Here is a 17143-nt window from a genome sequence, read left to right as displayed (position 1 = left end):
ATTATTATTTTTATCGACTTTTTGAAAAAACAAAATTAATTTGGTCTCCACCTTAATTAAAAACAAAAAACAAAAAAAATACAACATACCAGTTTCAAGCCATTGTTGGATCCTTGAGAAAAAATTTGTACTTGGTAAACACCAGCTTTCAAAACAAAATCACCATTCCCACTAGACTGGAATCCTTCACGACATTCTTCATTGCAAAAGAACAAACTAGCCCCTGGATATGCAGGACCGAAAAGAAGAGCCGAAGAACCTTCTAATGACATGCGTAGCTCTACATTGACAATGTTGCGTGTAAGTAACGTGTAGCCTATAAAAAGCTTGTATGTTGAATCATGCGGGATAGTGATTTTAGTTGACAAACTGTCCTGTAGGTGAACAAAAAAATGGAACGTTGCCGATAGATCTTTATAAAATTGATCCTCCAAACGCAAAAATATTAAGTAACGGAAAAATGCTATGCCGATTGGACCATTCCATTTTTTAACCATACAGGATGGTGGACGAACTTTTCCAGAGGATAAATTGAGAAGAATTTCCAGGAATTCTAAGGAAGTGCTTTTCATGTTTCCAGGGGGTAAAAAACTATTCTTAAACTTCCAGGGGATAAACAACTGATATTAGTTTGTCCAACCTCACTTTAAGAGATGAAGATAATTTTTTCAGGATCTTTTTTGCAAATTTTGCTATTTTCCAGGGAGTATCCACACATTTCCAAGATATTCGTTTTGACTTGAAAAGGTTCGTCCACCCCCTGTATGGAAATTTTTTGGAACAGTCCATTACTTCATAAAGAAATAAAGAGTTCTATTGAACTTGAGAATATACAAATATCAACCCTAAACAGTTACCAGGGCTTGGGAACTGAGTTCTAACAAAGGTCAAATAATGTCACAAAGTTCGTATCTGTGATTGGGTTTATGCCCTGATATTTGACATGGCAGTAAAGGTTGATTGACGATTTGATGTCGGGGAGGCCATTATCATTTCAGTGCCATAGCTACCGGGGGGATTGCTAGGGGTAGCTTAGACCCCTCAATAATTTTTTTAAAAGTGATTTTTTTCATAAAATGGAATATTTTGCCTTTATTCGAATTATTTTAGTTTTTTGAGTGTGTTTTTAGCCATTTAGAGCTCTAGATCTCAAAATCCCCCCACCCTCGGGTCAAACCATGGCTAGCTTTCACGGTGTCACTGAACTTATGCCCCCACCCCGATATCAAATTGCTTCCTACGGCGCTGACTTTTATTGTATTTGATTCGATAAACAAAAAAGAAAACCAACAGTTTAAACTTTTCCTACTCACAGTATTACGTCACCTATATTAAAAACCATAATGGCGACACTGCTTACCGTAGCTTGGGCGTACTGATACCGTAATGCGGAAATGTAATGCATGTCCGGGAAATAAAATCCATCTTCAACTCTATGAAAATGAAGAAAAAAAGTTGATTATTTTTAGAAAGGGTGTATTTAGGACTTGTTGAAAATTGATTTCTTAGATGTTATCATATTCAGAAATACTGTAGCCAAGAGGGGCGCAATAACTGTGTAGGAGAGCAGATTTTTATCACACTGTAATTATCTACTCAGGGTATTAATAGTTAATTACAGTGTCATAAAAATCTGCTCTCCTACACAATTTTTGTGCCCCTCTTGGCTACGCTACAGTTGACTTGCAATTTGATTTACAGCTTGAAGTTGTCGGTGAAAAATAAGAGAGAACATTTCAATTTATTGTCAAAATGTCCCTATTTAGTGGCACAAAAAAGGAGTTTAAAGGTCTGAAATATGGTATTCAATAATAATCCTGCCCCTTTAAAAGGTGAGTAATTTCAAAGTCCAAACTCCCGGGGGGGGGGGGTACTTAGGCAAAATGGGTGCCGGGTATGTGCGAGCCATAAGGGTACCTTTTCTCATTTCTCAAAAGTCTCTCAAAGGGGTACAAATTCAAAAGTTAGTCTCTGAAAGGGTCCCAAAATCACAAAAATCAAAAATTTCTCTCTCAAAGGGTCCCAATTTCCAAAAATTTTGACAAAAATTTGGTGAAAATATCAAACCAAAATTTGGAAAAAATGGACCAAAATTTAGGAAAAAGTCTCACAAAGGGTCCCAAAATCACCAAAATTTTGTCTCTCAAAGGGTTGATTTTCGATTTTCGGCTCGGACATACCCGTCACCTCGCAAACCTAGTACCCCCCCCCCCCCGGGTTCAAACTGTTTCCTTAATTTTCAGGACCCCCCCCACTGCATGTTTTTACTCACTTTTTGGACCACCCTGGATTTTCCACCTCATTTTACGTACCACCCTGGATTTTTACACTCGAAAAACAAGACCCCTCTACCGTGAATAGCACAGCTCAAAATCATATATTTACGCTGTGCCGACGAATCGAGATTCTATTCATCGCGCAATCAGCGAAGACAAAAGTAACCATGACGACCATCCAAGATCTTGGATGAGCGTCATAGTCGATATTTTTATTCCCGTCGTTGAAAACACAACTTACAAAAAGTCATCAATGCTTTGTAAAAAGAGTCAGTGATAGAGAATCATAACATAAAGTCTGTCTATTATTTCGATTCAATTAAAGTGACATTTCCATAATTAAAAGTTTAGTAATTACTGTTATACATTTGGGGATCATGTAAATAATTTCTAACGAAAGAAACTCACTTCAATTACACTTGGAGGTTTCTGGGGAATTCGTAAATAGTAAACTGCATACTGATACAGTCTGCTAGACATTAATATGGTAATATTTGCTCTTCATCTTTGATTTTTTCTACAGTGATTAGATTGACACATGCGCGATAAAATTTCTATTATTTGTCTTCAGAGGTTACTATTTTCTTTGAAAACTTAACCTCTGATACTCAGGGTAAGACCCCTCTGGATTTTTATTTTACAGCAAACACTCTGGACGTCACAACTCCTCAACAAAGGAGGTACATACTATTTCTTGAACAGCCCAATACAGTGAAAGTTTATTACAAACCACCTTGGACGTCACAACTTTTCAATAAAGGGGGTGTACAGACTATTTCTGGAAAAGCCCAAGTTCACTTACTCTTTGCAACGTTTCGATTTGATATGAGCACGGCAAGTGCATGTACCCGTGGATTTGTCGCATATATAAGGGCTGATCGATCCACCAACGTCACAATCACACCCTGTGTGTATCGAGAAAGTGCATAATGAATATTAAAAAAAAATAATGTGAGATTTTTTCAAAGTGACTTACCCCTAAAGGGTGCTATAATCTGATTGCCTTATAAAAGTAATTTATTTGATTGTTTTTTTTATAGTTTTTATTGGGCTGTTCCATTTAATACCCATGTAAAGTAGGACGAACTTTTTCAAGCAAAAAGAAATCTTAAAATTGTGAGGATATCCCCTGTAAAGATATTTTGACAAAAGCATCTGAATTTTATTGGAAATTGAATTTAGGTCTGGAAATTCCAAAATTTTTCTTCCTATCTTTGGAATAAAAATGATCTTGTCATTTCACCCCTAGAAAAAGGAAATATATCCATGAAAGGGTTGTGTGGTGGCACCAATCAAGATTTTGAACCATTCATTTCATTCCATATGAATCCCCATTGGAGATAAATTTAACTATATCATATTTTACAGAACAGAAAACTTACAAGTACATCCATTGGGGTTATCGTTCTGTAAATTAAAATATCCGTCTTTGCAGGAAGAACAATCACGAAGTTTGACGTTAGCTTTGCATGGACACTGACCAAAGAAATCCTACAAAAACAATTAATTTCAAGCCAAAATCTTGTGAAGCGCTTTAAATTGGAAATAATACAAGAACTTTAAATTTCCATTCGCCTATGACCTAGATTAGGTGTAAAAACCAATAAAGTATTCAGACGGCTGAGAAATAAGTGAGATTCGGTAGATATAAGTTTGGCGAAAAATTATGGCTAATCCTCGAATAATAATTTCGGGGAAAATTAGTCCTGATAAATACAATACAACCTACAGCGATAACTGCAAGGAAGGAGGGAGGCAAGAAAATTTCATCCTTCAGCTTTCAGTTATATCGTCGACTTGAACAAGGAGTTGCGATGGCCGTGTCATCCTTGAGCAAGAAAGATGCTTAGACAAGGCTTAAAACAACATCGATTCAACGTCTATCATCTAACGTTCTATATATATTGCGGTTGTCAGATGGACGTTGTTATGACCAAGTTTGATTACTTCATCTAAAATCTCAAAGGCGGATTGGCGGCCGCCCACGCTAAATTCTAAAGGAATGGGCCAATATCCCATCGGAAAGCAATGATAATCACAGCCTAGGATGTGTCGCTTCCCTGATTCCATCCCTTTTTACCTGAAAATATTTCCGCGGTTGGGACCACTAATCCCTGAAAACGAGGGCTGGGGCGTCCCGCTTTCAAATCAGTGCATGGTCTGGTGGGAATACCGTAATCCAAATTTTTCAGATATTAGAAACAATATGACTTTCAGATCTTTAGCACAAAAGAATTTCTACAACTTGTGCCAGTTAACTACTGGACTGACTTCCTGGTCTTCTTGCTGATTAATTTGTTTGTTTTGTTTACTTAAATATTTTAAGCATTGTTTAAACAATAGTTGCCTAGCAACAAGAAAAAGGATGAACAATTCGGCATGATTGTATCTATAACAGATACAAATTTGAATCTTAATAAAGATTCATATAGATGAAAAAAAAAAAAGACAAAGGTTTTTGATACCTCGTGGTTTTTCATAGTTAGAGAGAATGGTCTAACTAATGTAGGATCTTACAGCTTTATTATGCGCTATTTTATCATAGCCTTGGTGGTTACACTGGTCTTTGTTTCATATATCATGTATTATTATGGAGATAAAAAAGATGTTCAACAGCGATATAGAAGTAAACGAATAACAAAAGTTGAAAATGATGAAGAGTTTGGAGATATCAAGGATATGGTTGATAGATGGGAAACATTGAAGAAACCATTAAAGCTGCTTGAGGAGGAAGGGAATGTCACTCAGAGGTAACGGAAGCTTTTTCAACTTTATAGCCTTCGGCAAGCTCGCAATGTATGGGCAAGCGAAATCGTCGGCCTTTTCAATAGACGTCAGATCTGAATCTGACGGTATTCCAACAAACATTAGACGTATTATAGAGTAGTATGGTTGTAACATGATATATATAATATACTATTTAAAAACATATTACATCAGACATTAGGCATACGCACTCTGGTGTTTTTAAGAGATATTGGTCGTTCTAGCTAAGCAAGTGGATCTGATAGGCCGAACTATTTTTCTGGTTTCAATGGTTTTATAGGTTCTCCAGTGTTTTCCCTTGTTTTTTTCAGAGGCCCTGTTAAAATGGTGTACGTCAATTTAGTCATTGGGCCTGCTCCTTTTTCTCAGAGTATTTAAACCTTTTCAACAGCCCACTTTCTGTCTTGCATCTATTAAATTTGAGAGACGACAGAGGATGTGGCAAACGGCGACAATCCAATTCGAACTCGATGCATCGATGTCGAAACGAGGCATATCAAGGTCGAGTTTTTGAAAGATGAAAGGCACGTTTAAAAAAGCCTCATTTTTATATATCTTTCTACAGAGCATGCAAACCACGTCAAAACATAGTCTTCATTAAGACTCATAAAACAGGGAGCACAACAGTCACCAACATCCTCAACAGATATGGTGATCTCCGTGATCTCAATATGGTCCTTCCAATGGCCGATCAAATGAGATTCTCCTGGCCAAGAATGTTCCATTGGTCAAATGTCGATCTGCTGCGGTTGGATGGGCAGCCAGGAAATATCTTGTGCAATCATGCAAGGTGATTTTTACTTTTTACCTCGTCATATAGTCGACTTTCTCTTACCCCGGAGGGGGTGGTTCCCTTGCCGACAGACGGGGGTGCTCCGCTGAGGTTTGAAAAATGGACCCTACGTGGGACTCGTTTTTTCAAAAATTTTGCCGAAATTTGCGAAAAAAGTGACCTTGAATGGGACTGAAATTCCAAAATTTTCTCAAATTTTCAACTTTTTCCCCAAATTTTCCGAAAAAGGCGCCCTACGAGGGACTGATTTTTCTATTTTGGTGTTTTTGCGACCCTACCTCTCTCTCTTACTCTAACACGCTTTTCAAGAATCAACGAAATTTCTTCGAATTAGAAAAAGTATTCATGATATGCATCTTCTGACATTACATGACGGGCCAACAGCTGATTGGTTGTAAATAACGTAGAATCAGTTAATACGTCACTTACAACCAGTCAGCTGTTAGTTCTTTCGCTTTTTAATGCGTATACAGTCGACTTTCTCACGCTTTTCAACAATGAAATGAAACTCCAACCTTGTCCCTTCGCTCACTTTTTTATGATTCTGATAACGGTCATTTCAATCAAGTAAAACCAAAAAGTGGTGTAATTTCAATAAAACTAACAATACTGTTTTAAAGTCTGTTCACGAAAAGTGTGCACTCTTTTTTCTTTTACCTATAACTTTTGAAGGAATTCTTTTATCTTTTATAAATTTGGTATCGTTGGAGAGATATTTTGTCAGTGGAACAATTTGAAATAAAAAAGTCTTTAAAAGAATCCTAAAAACGAAGATGAAAATAAAGAAAAAAAAAATGAAGATCTTGTAGAAAAGTGCTATGACTTTCATTTTCACTGGAGAGATTTTTTGATTTTAGGTTGTCATCACTGTGAAAAAATTTCACTAAAATATTTATTCAATATAAAGTTATGATACAAAGTTAATAAGTGATTGACCCCAAAAAACTGCAGAAAACAACGTTTTTAGACGTCAATCAGCTTATAACTTTGCTTGATATCTTTTGATTGAATGATTATTTTTGAGCAATTCTTTCACAGTGATGACGTTTGATGATCAAAGATTCACTTAAGTGAAAATGAAAGTCATAGCACTTTTCTATAAGATCTTCATTTTTTTCTTCTTCATTTGCATCTTCATTTTGGAAATTTTTCTAAAGATTTTTTCATTTCAAATTGTTTCACTCACTAATATCTTTCCAATGATACCAAATTTATAAAGATTGAAGAATTCCTTCAAAAGTTATAGGTAAATACTTATCGTGAATAGACTTTAGGATACCAAGAAGACTCAATAATGCCCCTCCTAGATATTCTGGTTAATAGACCTTTTCATAAACTACGTCACGAACATCATTTGCCTCGTTTTGAAACAATTACCATAGTGATTATGTTCCTTGAGACATTGAATGATTCTTTTATGAATAAGAAATAGTTGTAATAAAATCCGCTGAGAGTTAATACCACGGAAATACTTTCAAAACGAAGCAAGTGATGTTCGTGACGTAATTTGTGAAACGGTTTATTTTCTTCTGGAAACCCTCAAAGTTGCGATTCAATTTTGGCGAAGTTTCCTTTTACCGAAAGAACAGTGAATTTACCAAATTCCACAGTATTCTATTCTATTGGAAGTCTCTGAACCCGATTACAAACTTGAAGTCCAACTTCTTATTTCCCGTCTTCAGGTACAATCGGGAACAGATGGATTTAATAATGGCGGATGATACCGATTACATCACCATATTACGTAATCCAGCCACACAATTCGAAAGTTCATTCTTTTACTTTGAATTTGATCGAATTCTACAATTACGTCATCGTAAAGACCCTGTCCGGGCATTTATGGAATTTCCAGACGAATATTTATACAATATCACTCTTGTTTTGAATGACCTACCAGAAACGATTAATTTAATCCAAAGTGGAATGTTCTACGATTTAGGACAAGATTTCTTAGATTTGGGAGATGATGATGCGATTAGAAAGCGTATTAAAAATATGGAGACGGAGTTCAGGCTAGTGATGATTATGGAGTATTTCGACGAGAGTCTAGTGTTATTGAAATTAGAATTATGCTGGGAGTTGGAAGATATTTCATATATTAAACAGAACCAAAGGACAAAACGATCAAATTTAACAGAAGATTTGAGAGAAAGGATTTTACAATGGAACCATGCAGATTCAATGTTATATCACCATTTCAATCAGACTTTCTGGCAAAAAGTCGAATCTTACGGTCAACGTTTCTGGGATGATTTGAAAGACTTTCAGCAGTTGAGAAATGAGATTGAACATGTCTGCGATCCGGGGGTAATGACCGTTAAAGGCTTCAAAATTAATGTTAATGTACAAAAGTATGTCATGAATCCGAAGGTGATACCCTACCATCGGTATTTGTGTCAAAAACTACTGAAAACTGAAGTCGAATATTTGACATATTTTCGGAAGAAATTAGGACAGCAGTATGGTTATCAAAAGATTTTGATAGATGAAGGTTTGAGACCTCCTCAGAGAAAGAATATCCTACAGCGGAGGATGGCAAAAACATTAAGGACGCGTGCTTTGAAAAAGAAAAGTTGATCACGAAGAGATTATTTGGAAGTATGTAGGATTGCCGTGGTAAATGCAGTAATTATTTTGATCAGAATCTTTCAGCTTGGTTGGTTGGTCAAGTAATATCAACAAAAGTTCGAGAAATTTTTTAAAGCTCCTTCATACTTCTGGAAGATCAAGAAATTCGAATAACCATCCAACAATGCAGAGAATTTGTATCAAAGATTTATTATACACTGGATAAACGACTCATAAAACGATGCGGAGAGCGATCATTGTATTTTCATTGTTTCAGAAAACAATTGATGTTCTAGCTTTGTCCGCCAACGACAACTGTCATGGCGGCTCGAAGGTGTCTGATTTTTTTAAATATTTATCAGTCTTGTTTTTAAAAAGTTCTCTGGCTCTTTCTTTTTGTACATTTGCAGAAAAAAAAGTTTGAAAGTAAGGCTAGCATTCCAAGCTGGATACATTTGTGAAATCTAATGTGAGAAAAAAATCAATAGACAAGAAATTCAGACAAAATGCTTATAGTGACACGAAATTTTCAATTGGAAATATCTTTCCAAGACTGTCCCCAGAAGAGCTGAAATTAACATACATAAGACTTGAGTGTCTTGGCTCCACTGTGGTATGAAAATCCTTTGGAGGCACGTGGTGGCAAGGTGGTTTTTTCGAGGTTGAAGTTTGAAAATTTCCGGTGTCAACATTAAATTTCTTATACACAACACGTCTTTTGCATCTTTCTCACAGCTTGAAACGTCATAACGACTTATAATTAACCATTAAGTGGAAGAATCTGACTCTCGCAGGAAATTTTTAAGTCTCTTTTGGGAATTGGATGAGTGATTTTCAATAAGAAATGAAATAAAAATGCTTCGAAAAATCATTTAACGAGGGAAGGAGAGTGAACAATAATATCATTACTGCGGATATAGCTAGTACACGAGAAATCGGCAAAAATCTGTTACTTGTATATCAAGTGTATAATAAATCCTTGCTTGTATTAAAAAAATGGCTCCTTTAAAATATTCTCTGAAAATTTGAAATACCCGAGGCTTTAATAACCGTTTCTGAAAGTGTGAATCTTGCTAAAGCTTACATTCATCCTCCTAATTTATTCAAAATGTTTTCAAAGGGATTTGTCAGTCCATTCAACAGTCACTCACCTTATGGCAAATATTCAATCTTTGGAATGTTCCAGCTAGATAACATCGACAAGCTATATATAATAGAACATAAAATAATGCAACTTCGAGTTTTGATGTGCAATAAAATCAAAGAAAAACTTAATCTTTCACTATTCATGATATGCACCATTGTGCAATGTCTTCTGACATTACATTACGGACCCAACAGCTGATTGGTTGTAAGTGACGTAAAATTAGTCAATTATGTCACTTACAACCAATCAGCTGTTGGGTCCGCAGAAGACATTATAATGGTGCATATCATGAATGCCAGTTCTAAAACTGTCAGTAGAATTAAAGGGAACTGCTCCAAGTATACAACTTGTATTTACAACTAGGAAAATACGTCATTCTTATAAAACTAAGTTAGACAAAAGTAAGTCCACTTTACAAACAGAGACAAACTGTTAGTCTTTTATTTATTCTTGAGCCCATCTTTCCCGTTGGGCGGGTCGGGCGGTTAGTGAGTCCCTCTTATTACAATACAATGGGATGGGTATAATTTAAACTTACAACAAATCTCATACAATTAATAGGGTTGAAGCTAAGCTACTTACACCTGCATCCATTAGGGTTACTCAATTCCAATCGATAGAAGCCATCTTTACAGGTGTCACATTTGGTACCTATTACATTGGACCGACAAAAACAATCACCAACATTCTAAAAGAAAATAAACATGATTTGTTGAACCAAGTTTTTTCCTCAAATTAATCTAGGCCAAATAGTGAATTTTGTTGGTACAGTAAACACTCACTTATTCGAACTTCAATTATTCGAGTCTTCAAACTTGTTTCCAGTTCCTGTCAAGGAGAAACCCTTTCAAAATACTTTCTATAATTCACAAAAGTGACGAATTTTTCCCGATTGAAATTTGACCATATTTGACCCGAGGAAATTTTTACCAGGCTGTATTTTCCTCTCAAGTAATTATCGGAAATATGATTGCTGCAGCTAATTTGAAAAAAGTACTAATCAAACTTAACTGAAAAATAGTCAAGTACTAACCCTATCATGAAATAGTGCCATTTCTCGATCTCTCACACACTCCAAGTAGCTGATCCCTTGTCCCGTCGCTCGGCTTCCGGCTGGATGGCATTTACATGGTGGACATGCGTCAAGTGACGTTACGTCGACCCCGGGTGGACGATAAAAATATTTTTGACATTTCTCGCAATTTATTCCTTCTGTATTGTCCTGCGAATGAAAAAACGTTTTGAAGTTAAAAAAGCTTTGCCAAAAACGAACGTATCCAGCTGGCACACAACGTTGTTTCGACGTTTATCTAACGTTCACAACGTCCATATAACGTTAGATGAACGTTGAAACAACGTTGTATGGAAGCCGAGAAGGGTCATTTAGCGATTTCTTTCAAAATCTGTCGAGATTTCTTTCAAGTTGTCGAAATTTCTTTCAAGTTGTCGAGAATTCTTTCAAACTGTCGAGAATTCTTTCAAACTGTCGAGATTTCTTTCAAACTGTCGAGATTTCTTTCAAACTGTCGAGATTTCTTTCAAGTTGTCGAGATTTTCTTTAAACTGTCGAGCTTCCAATAAGTGTCGCGTTCCCAAAAGAATCGCGATTTCATTTTTTTCCAGAAAAAATATAGAGATTCCCTCATCAAAACCGCGGGAACATAAACTAAACGCAGGACATGGGTATCACCTCCACACGCGGGAAAGAAAAATAGGAAGCACCAATCCAGTCGGAGTTGTACAACCCTTGGAAGCACTTCGAATTCTTTAATTGCACTGATGAAAAAGTTAGCCGGGATATTTGGGTTGTTATTTGACTTACAAACTTTGAGCCATATGATCTTTCTGGAAAAACCATCCATACAACCATGAATGGGAAGTCCGTAGGGTTTCAATTTGTCGTAGCCATCTATATGCCACGCGTCATTAGGGCCATCAGATTGATAAACACGCCTTCTTAACTTTCTAGCCTTCCTCATTTCGGTGCCCTCAGGATCGATCTCTCTTAAGAGTCTATCATTACAGTGTCTCTAGGAGTTGTTATCCCATACGTAGTCCGTAATTTATTCCACATTCCTCGATAGCCAAGTTGGGAACCTGGCCCTTCAATCTCATTACTTATGATTTACCGAAGTTGATCGTCGCTGACTTCACCACCAGCTTTACTTAGCCCATAATCTCTCAATCTTCTTTTCAATGTGCTTAGACTCATATTCAACGCATGGTTATGAGCCAAAAACAATAAAATTGATTAGTATTGAAAGCCCCTTCTGAAATAGTACTCAATTACATCTCTTTCTGTTTCAAGAGAGTTGACGATAATATTCTGCTTTTGTGTGCCACAATTGCCACAAAAGATGTCCCTAATTTCATTGCCACATGATGGCAAAACATCGTTAAAGAAAAGCTTGGCACGTGGACTTTTCACAAGTGGATAATAATAGGGTGATTCCCCCAGTGTAATGTTCGATGCTTTTTTGGAAGCTCGACAGTTTGAAAGAATTCTCGACAACTTGAAAGAAATCTCGACAACTTGAAAGAAATCTCGACAGTTTAAAGGAAATCTCGACAGTTTGAAAGAATTCTCGACATTTTGAAAGAAATCTCGACAGTTTGAAAGAAATCTCGACAGTTTGAAAGAAATCTCGACAGTTTGAAAGAAATCTCGACAGTTTGAAAGAAATCTCGACAGTTTGAAAGAAATCTCGACAGTTTGAAAGAATTCTCGACAGTTTGAAAGAATTCTGGACAACTTGAAAGAAATCTCGACAGATTGTGAAAGAAATCGCCAGCTGACCCTTCTCGGCTTCCATAACGTTGTGTGCCAGCTGTGTATCCAAAGGTCCAAAGGATATTGATAGCCATCCACAACCGATCGGTCAGGAGTTGCACCTTAACCAATCGACCACCATTAAGCTAATTTTGACATACTCTAGTTCATCTCTCAAAATAAATTTTCCAATAGATTTTGGGTTTTGGAAAAGATATTGAAATCAACTTCTTATGTTATCCCTGGACAAATTAAGTTATTTCATGAGAATGAAAAAGATTTTTACCCTGCAATTGAGACAAACACCACCGCCAGCGTACTGCCCCTTCATGTCTAAACTCAATTCATTTTTTGCTACGTCAGCATCATAACGGCACGTGTCACTGTGGTTGTGGCAGTTGCATTCTGGGAAAAGAAGAGAAAATAAGTTTGGATTGGTTTTGGATAATATTGGATTGACATCTCGAATTTTTTCTATTGTGTTTGTTTATCGTCTTTTAAGCTCCGCAGTTACCCTCTTTCGGGATTGTTCGGTACTGTCCGGGGAAGTTATATCATACAAAGTGTTAAAGTTTTTTTTCCGGAAGAGCTGTATATTATTTTTCAAGGAAAATGCTTTTGAGATGAATGTTACTGTATTATGAATTATTATTGTCTGTTTTTCATGTTATAGTAGTTATATAGAAGGGGCATTTAGTGAAGTTATGGCTAGTATTATATTTACAATTTCGTTCTGATTTTCGACATCTGCATTAAAATAGTCTCATATTCAACCTGCGATCGGAGCTTTTAAAAGATTGTCGTCGACTTATCTACAAATCCTTTTAACAAGTTCTCTTGCTTCGTGCATTATGAAATCATCCGCAAGTTCGACTAACACATTAAGAGTACTAACATTTAGAAAAGGGGGTTTGATAAGAAATAGCGCAAAATACTGAAAAAATCGTTAATCACATAGTTCTTACGTTCACAAGCAGTCGTGTTATCAGAAATCCAGGACGTCCGCGAACCTTTCCTCCAAGGATACTGATTGAACGCAGGACAACATCTTTCACATCGATCACCACATGTATTATCAAGACAATCGCATTTTCGGTTACCGGTAATTTTGTTGAGCGGACATGATAAGCCGTCACCATGACCGTTACAATCGCATCGTGCGATCATGGATATCGTGCTCACCACGTAATGATGCTAAAAAGAATTCAAACACATTGATAAAAAGTGGACTTTAACTTATGCGGACTCAAACGGGATGTCCAACTTGTTCGAATTACAGAGAGATTAAAATCATAGAAATAGTTTTACACTATTTTCTCCTTGATATGGACTATAATAACTAGTTCGGATTATAGTAAGAATCGAATAATTATACAGAATAATATAAAGCTCAAATTGGAGAGCTGATTCCACCCACTTTAGCTGGACACAATCGATGTAGCGCCGTCTGTCGCTAGGCAAAGTTTTAACACTGCAATGGCTTCTTTGCGGGTAATACTGTCAAGGAAAACTCAAATATGGCGAATATAGCCTGGTCAAGGGTTTAAAAGTGATTAAATAATAATTCTATCGTCTATCTTTTTGTTAGCACCGCATCTTTCAAATTTGGGCGTAACCACTGAGCTTTATATAAACCCTGGCAGTTTCTAAATCCCGTCTAACCAAAATCTATGATCGGAGTTTTTGAAAGTGGTACCTACATAGTAGCCCAACTCAATAGTGGTGCATCTAGAGCACAAGATCCTCTTTTCGTCGAATACTTTAGATAATCTTTAGCACTTTTTCTTGCGGGTACATCTTCAAAAAGCTCAAATCAAATATGGTAGATAATAAAGGGTTAATAAAGGTCAGTTGTGACAACCGTCACCACCCAGAGAATTTTTTTGGCCCCTTAAACATCGAATTAAAGGCAGTGAAGTGGAATTTGGTCTTACCCATCTAGTGTCAATGTAATCAAACTTTCTGAACAGTCCAGAAAAACGAATGTGAACATTGGTGACGTTCATCCATTCCTACAAATGAAATGAAAATGATTTAGTTATGCTGAAGCGAAATTGATGGGTGTAGCAGAGGCGTAGCCACGAGTTTTCGTTTCGGGAGGCGAGATTGGAAAAACCTTTTTAGGGGAAAGAAAACTTATGCACCACGGGCGTAAATTGTTGCTAAGCAATCTCAAATAGCTTAAAAAAGAGGCATTGGAAGTTAGCGAGAATAAGATCACAAAAATTGTAGAAAATATAAGATTTCATGTTGCAGAGAGTTTTCCTTGTAATCTTGGAGCCGCAGGCGACAATTTTGGTCTAAAAATATCAAATAACTTAAAGGAGGCCTTAAAAAGGTCACAACAACTACACACGCTTCGACTTCACTTACCGTCGCCCTCGATATCTTGCGATATATATAAACTCACTTACTGATTACTTCACAACAGCAAAAAACCTCAACCTACAAAATTAAACAATGTCACTACTCAAGCAAAAAAGTTGTCTGAATCGCAGACCTCTACAAAACCCCAGGTAGTATGGGTCTGCTTAATGATCTACCATATATCTATCTATAAGGAGCACGAATCCGTTAGTGGATGCCAGCAGCCTAGCAAAAAAAGAAAAAGGTAAATGAACATACCATCAATGCTTTTGCTTCATGTATATTTGAACCGTCACCACGTATGTCTCCATTCAATTCAATCACCACCTACAAAAAAGATATATGAACAGATATGTTATATAAAACAGTAAATAGAGCTACTCTGTCCTTCTCAAGTCACGGCAGTTGAAGCGAAAAATGCGCCATCTTTGCTGAGTAGACCACAGTTATAGGCCACAGTCCGTCCGGTACAAGCAATTTCTTCAATATGAACAAAAACTAACATGGCGAGAAACACGAGGAAGCGAGAAAAAAGTTTTGATTGATCAAATTGCCTACCAACTATCACAAGTTGGATTACTCTAAATAGTCTGTTTTAGCCTATTTCGAGGGGGGTATTGGGGGTACGATTTCGGACCATCTCTTTTATTTGGACCCTTCATTAGATTTTGAAAGACTTCCGAACCACCCCCACCCTGCCCCTTCTATTCGAGGCCTAAAAAGATTTACGCAAGAAAATATTTGATTACCTTTTCACCAAAATCAAACGGATAGCCCGAATACTGTTGACATAAAACCCGTTGAACATTTTCGTCCGGTAATACGTAAATTTCACTTTCAGGTATCCCGAACACTGTTGTACATTCGTGTTGCTGGGTTACCATAAAATGCCATGGTTGCCAAGTACGTCCGAAATCTGTTGATTTGTAAATGGCGATTTGTCCTGGTCGTCGGTAATCACCAAACTGGAAAACGAGTTGTTTACCATACACCGGCTAGAGAGAAAGAAGTTAAAGAATAAAAGTTTTGTTAATAATAAGTTACGTAATTTTCAACCTTATTGAAGAAAATGTTGCGTATGGGATCGCCTCTACAAATTCGAACCACGGATATCTTATATAAATCACCTAGATAGAGCTACTCTGTATTTCCCAAGCAATGGCAGTTGAAGGATATAATTCTTTGCTGTTCGGTACCGGCAATCTGTTCAACCAACCAAAAAACCTGAACGGTGCGAAGCAACGAGACGAGATAATGGACTTGATCGATCAAAATGCCAGCACCAAACTATGGTCTACCTATTAAAAATGGCGGATTATTTCACTGTTACTTCAACTATAGACAGCTCATTTATAGACGGCATATTTTGAAGTACAATTTCCAACCCCCTAGTCTAGCAAGCTAGACGACTAATTCAGCAAAAAGTAATGGAGGGAACAATTTTAGTTTACTTTTAGTTTATACAAACTAAATCCCGCAACAATAATCGTAATAAACGCCTACACTACCGTATTACACGCATTATAAACGACTCCAGTCTACAAACTCCGGCAATTAGCTCCCCCCCCCCTTTATTAAAATTTGAGGTTTTTCTAAACCCCCCCCCCTTGTTAAAAATCCAGTGGGGATGGTTTTGGAGTGCAATTTCTAAACAAGAAATTTCGAATGGGGATGAAATCAAAGTCAATTTCTCAGTGGGGCTGAAATTCTAGGGTATTTTTCCCACCGGGGACGAAATTTTTGCCAAATTTTCCAGTGGGGCTGGGGCTTTCGCGGGTCAGTGACACAGGGGTGTAATAAAAATACCTGTTCGAGAGAAATAGAGATGTAAGCTTTATCTTGGTTATTGATAGATTGCCATGACGACGTATCGTTCCCATCTGTCATGAAAGATGGTGGTCGCGCCAGGTGCGGATTTGACGCATCGCATACGGAAAGAAGACGGGAACGCGGTGCTACGTAACCTTCTTTAGTGTTGTAATACTGTTCCGCAGGTGAGCCACATGTCGTATTTGCCGTGACCGGACGATACAAGAAAGCATCAAATCCCTTAGCAACTATTGTTTCTCCTCGTACACCGGTAACTAAGGCAAACAGACCAATAAAAGATATAATGGATTTCTTCTTCATTTTTTCGTCCAAATTTCATTCACCCTTATTCTGTCCACATTTGATGTAACGGTTTATATTTCTCTGATATCAAAATGTAAGCATTTTCTACAATTTTTTTTTGAACCAAGCTACTTTTGTTTATACCGAAAATGAGCAATCAATTTTTTATAAGAAACTTATTTTTACATTAAGACTGATACATTTTACTAGAAAGATATTGTTCAATTTTAAGGAATTTTAAGAAAACTTTAGGAATCTAAAACAGGAGAGTGAATTACTTATTATATTCTTATCACCGATAAAGAAACGAATTTAATATTATTGATAAATTGTCAGTCACAATT

General features: G+C 36.8%; 2 protein-coding genes across 2 annotated transcripts in view; one reads left to right on the top strand and one right to left on the bottom strand.

Moving 5' to 3' along the window:
- Positions 1 to 16879, bottom strand: part of LOC136819084 (laminin subunit alpha-1-like) — an 80166-nt gene extending 63287 nt beyond the window's left edge. The window contains exons 1-13 of the mRNA XM_067075252.1: positions 16494 to 16879; positions 15437 to 15682; positions 14946 to 15014; positions 14255 to 14332; positions 13286 to 13514; positions 12607 to 12725; positions 10584 to 10772; positions 10133 to 10238; positions 9555 to 9607; positions 3659 to 3767; positions 3079 to 3181; positions 1361 to 1433; positions 90 to 374 (exon numbers count right to left, since the gene is read on the bottom strand). Of these exons, the coding sequence (XP_066931353.1) occupies positions 90 to 374; positions 1361 to 1433; positions 3079 to 3181; positions 3659 to 3767; positions 9555 to 9607; positions 10133 to 10238; positions 10584 to 10772; positions 12607 to 12725; positions 13286 to 13514; positions 14255 to 14332; positions 14946 to 15014; positions 15437 to 15682; positions 16494 to 16817 (1983 nt within the window). The 5' untranslated portion in view covers positions 16818 to 16879. The remainder of the gene's footprint in view (positions 1 to 89; positions 375 to 1360; positions 1434 to 3078; positions 3182 to 3658; positions 3768 to 9554; positions 9608 to 10132; positions 10239 to 10583; positions 10773 to 12606; positions 12726 to 13285; positions 13515 to 14254; positions 14333 to 14945; positions 15015 to 15436; positions 15683 to 16493) is intronic.
- LOC136819022 (galactosylceramide sulfotransferase-like) lies at positions 4681 to 8913 on the top strand. Its single transcript, XM_067075180.1, has 3 exons — positions 4681 to 5026; positions 5608 to 5832; positions 7518 to 8913. Exons 1-3 carry the CDS (start codon positions 4803 to 4805, stop codon positions 8410 to 8412), a joined length of 1344 nt encoding a protein of 447 aa, XP_066931281.1. The 5' UTR covers positions 4681 to 4802; the 3' UTR covers positions 8413 to 8913.
- Positions 16880 to 17143: the final 264 nt, after the last annotated feature.

The sequence above is a fragment of the Clytia hemisphaerica genome, unplaced genomic scaffold (assembly GCF_902728285.1).
Source record: "Clytia hemisphaerica strain Z4C2 unplaced genomic scaffold, Clytia hemisphaerica genome assembly, whole genome shotgun sequence".
NCBI classification, from domain to species: Eukaryota; Metazoa; Cnidaria; class Hydrozoa; order Leptothecata; family Clytiidae; genus Clytia; species Clytia hemisphaerica.
Note: the sequence above shows the minus strand (reverse complement) of the source record. Positions and strands in the feature narration are given on the sequence as shown.

Excerpts from the sequence above, each read along its gene's own strand:
- LOC136819022 (XM_067075180.1), top strand. The coding sequence starts at position 4,803 with ATGCGCTATTTTATCATAGCCTTGGTGGTTACACTGGTCTTTGTTTCA. Across the intron at positions 5,027-5,607 it reads GAAGGGAATGTCACTCAGAG|AGCATGCAAACCACGTCAAA; the intron begins GTAACGGAAGCT and ends ATCTTTCTACAG. Across the intron at positions 5,833-7,517 it reads ATCTTGTGCAATCATGCAAG|GTACAATCGGGAACAGATGG; the intron begins GTGATTTTTACT and ends TCCCGTCTTCAG.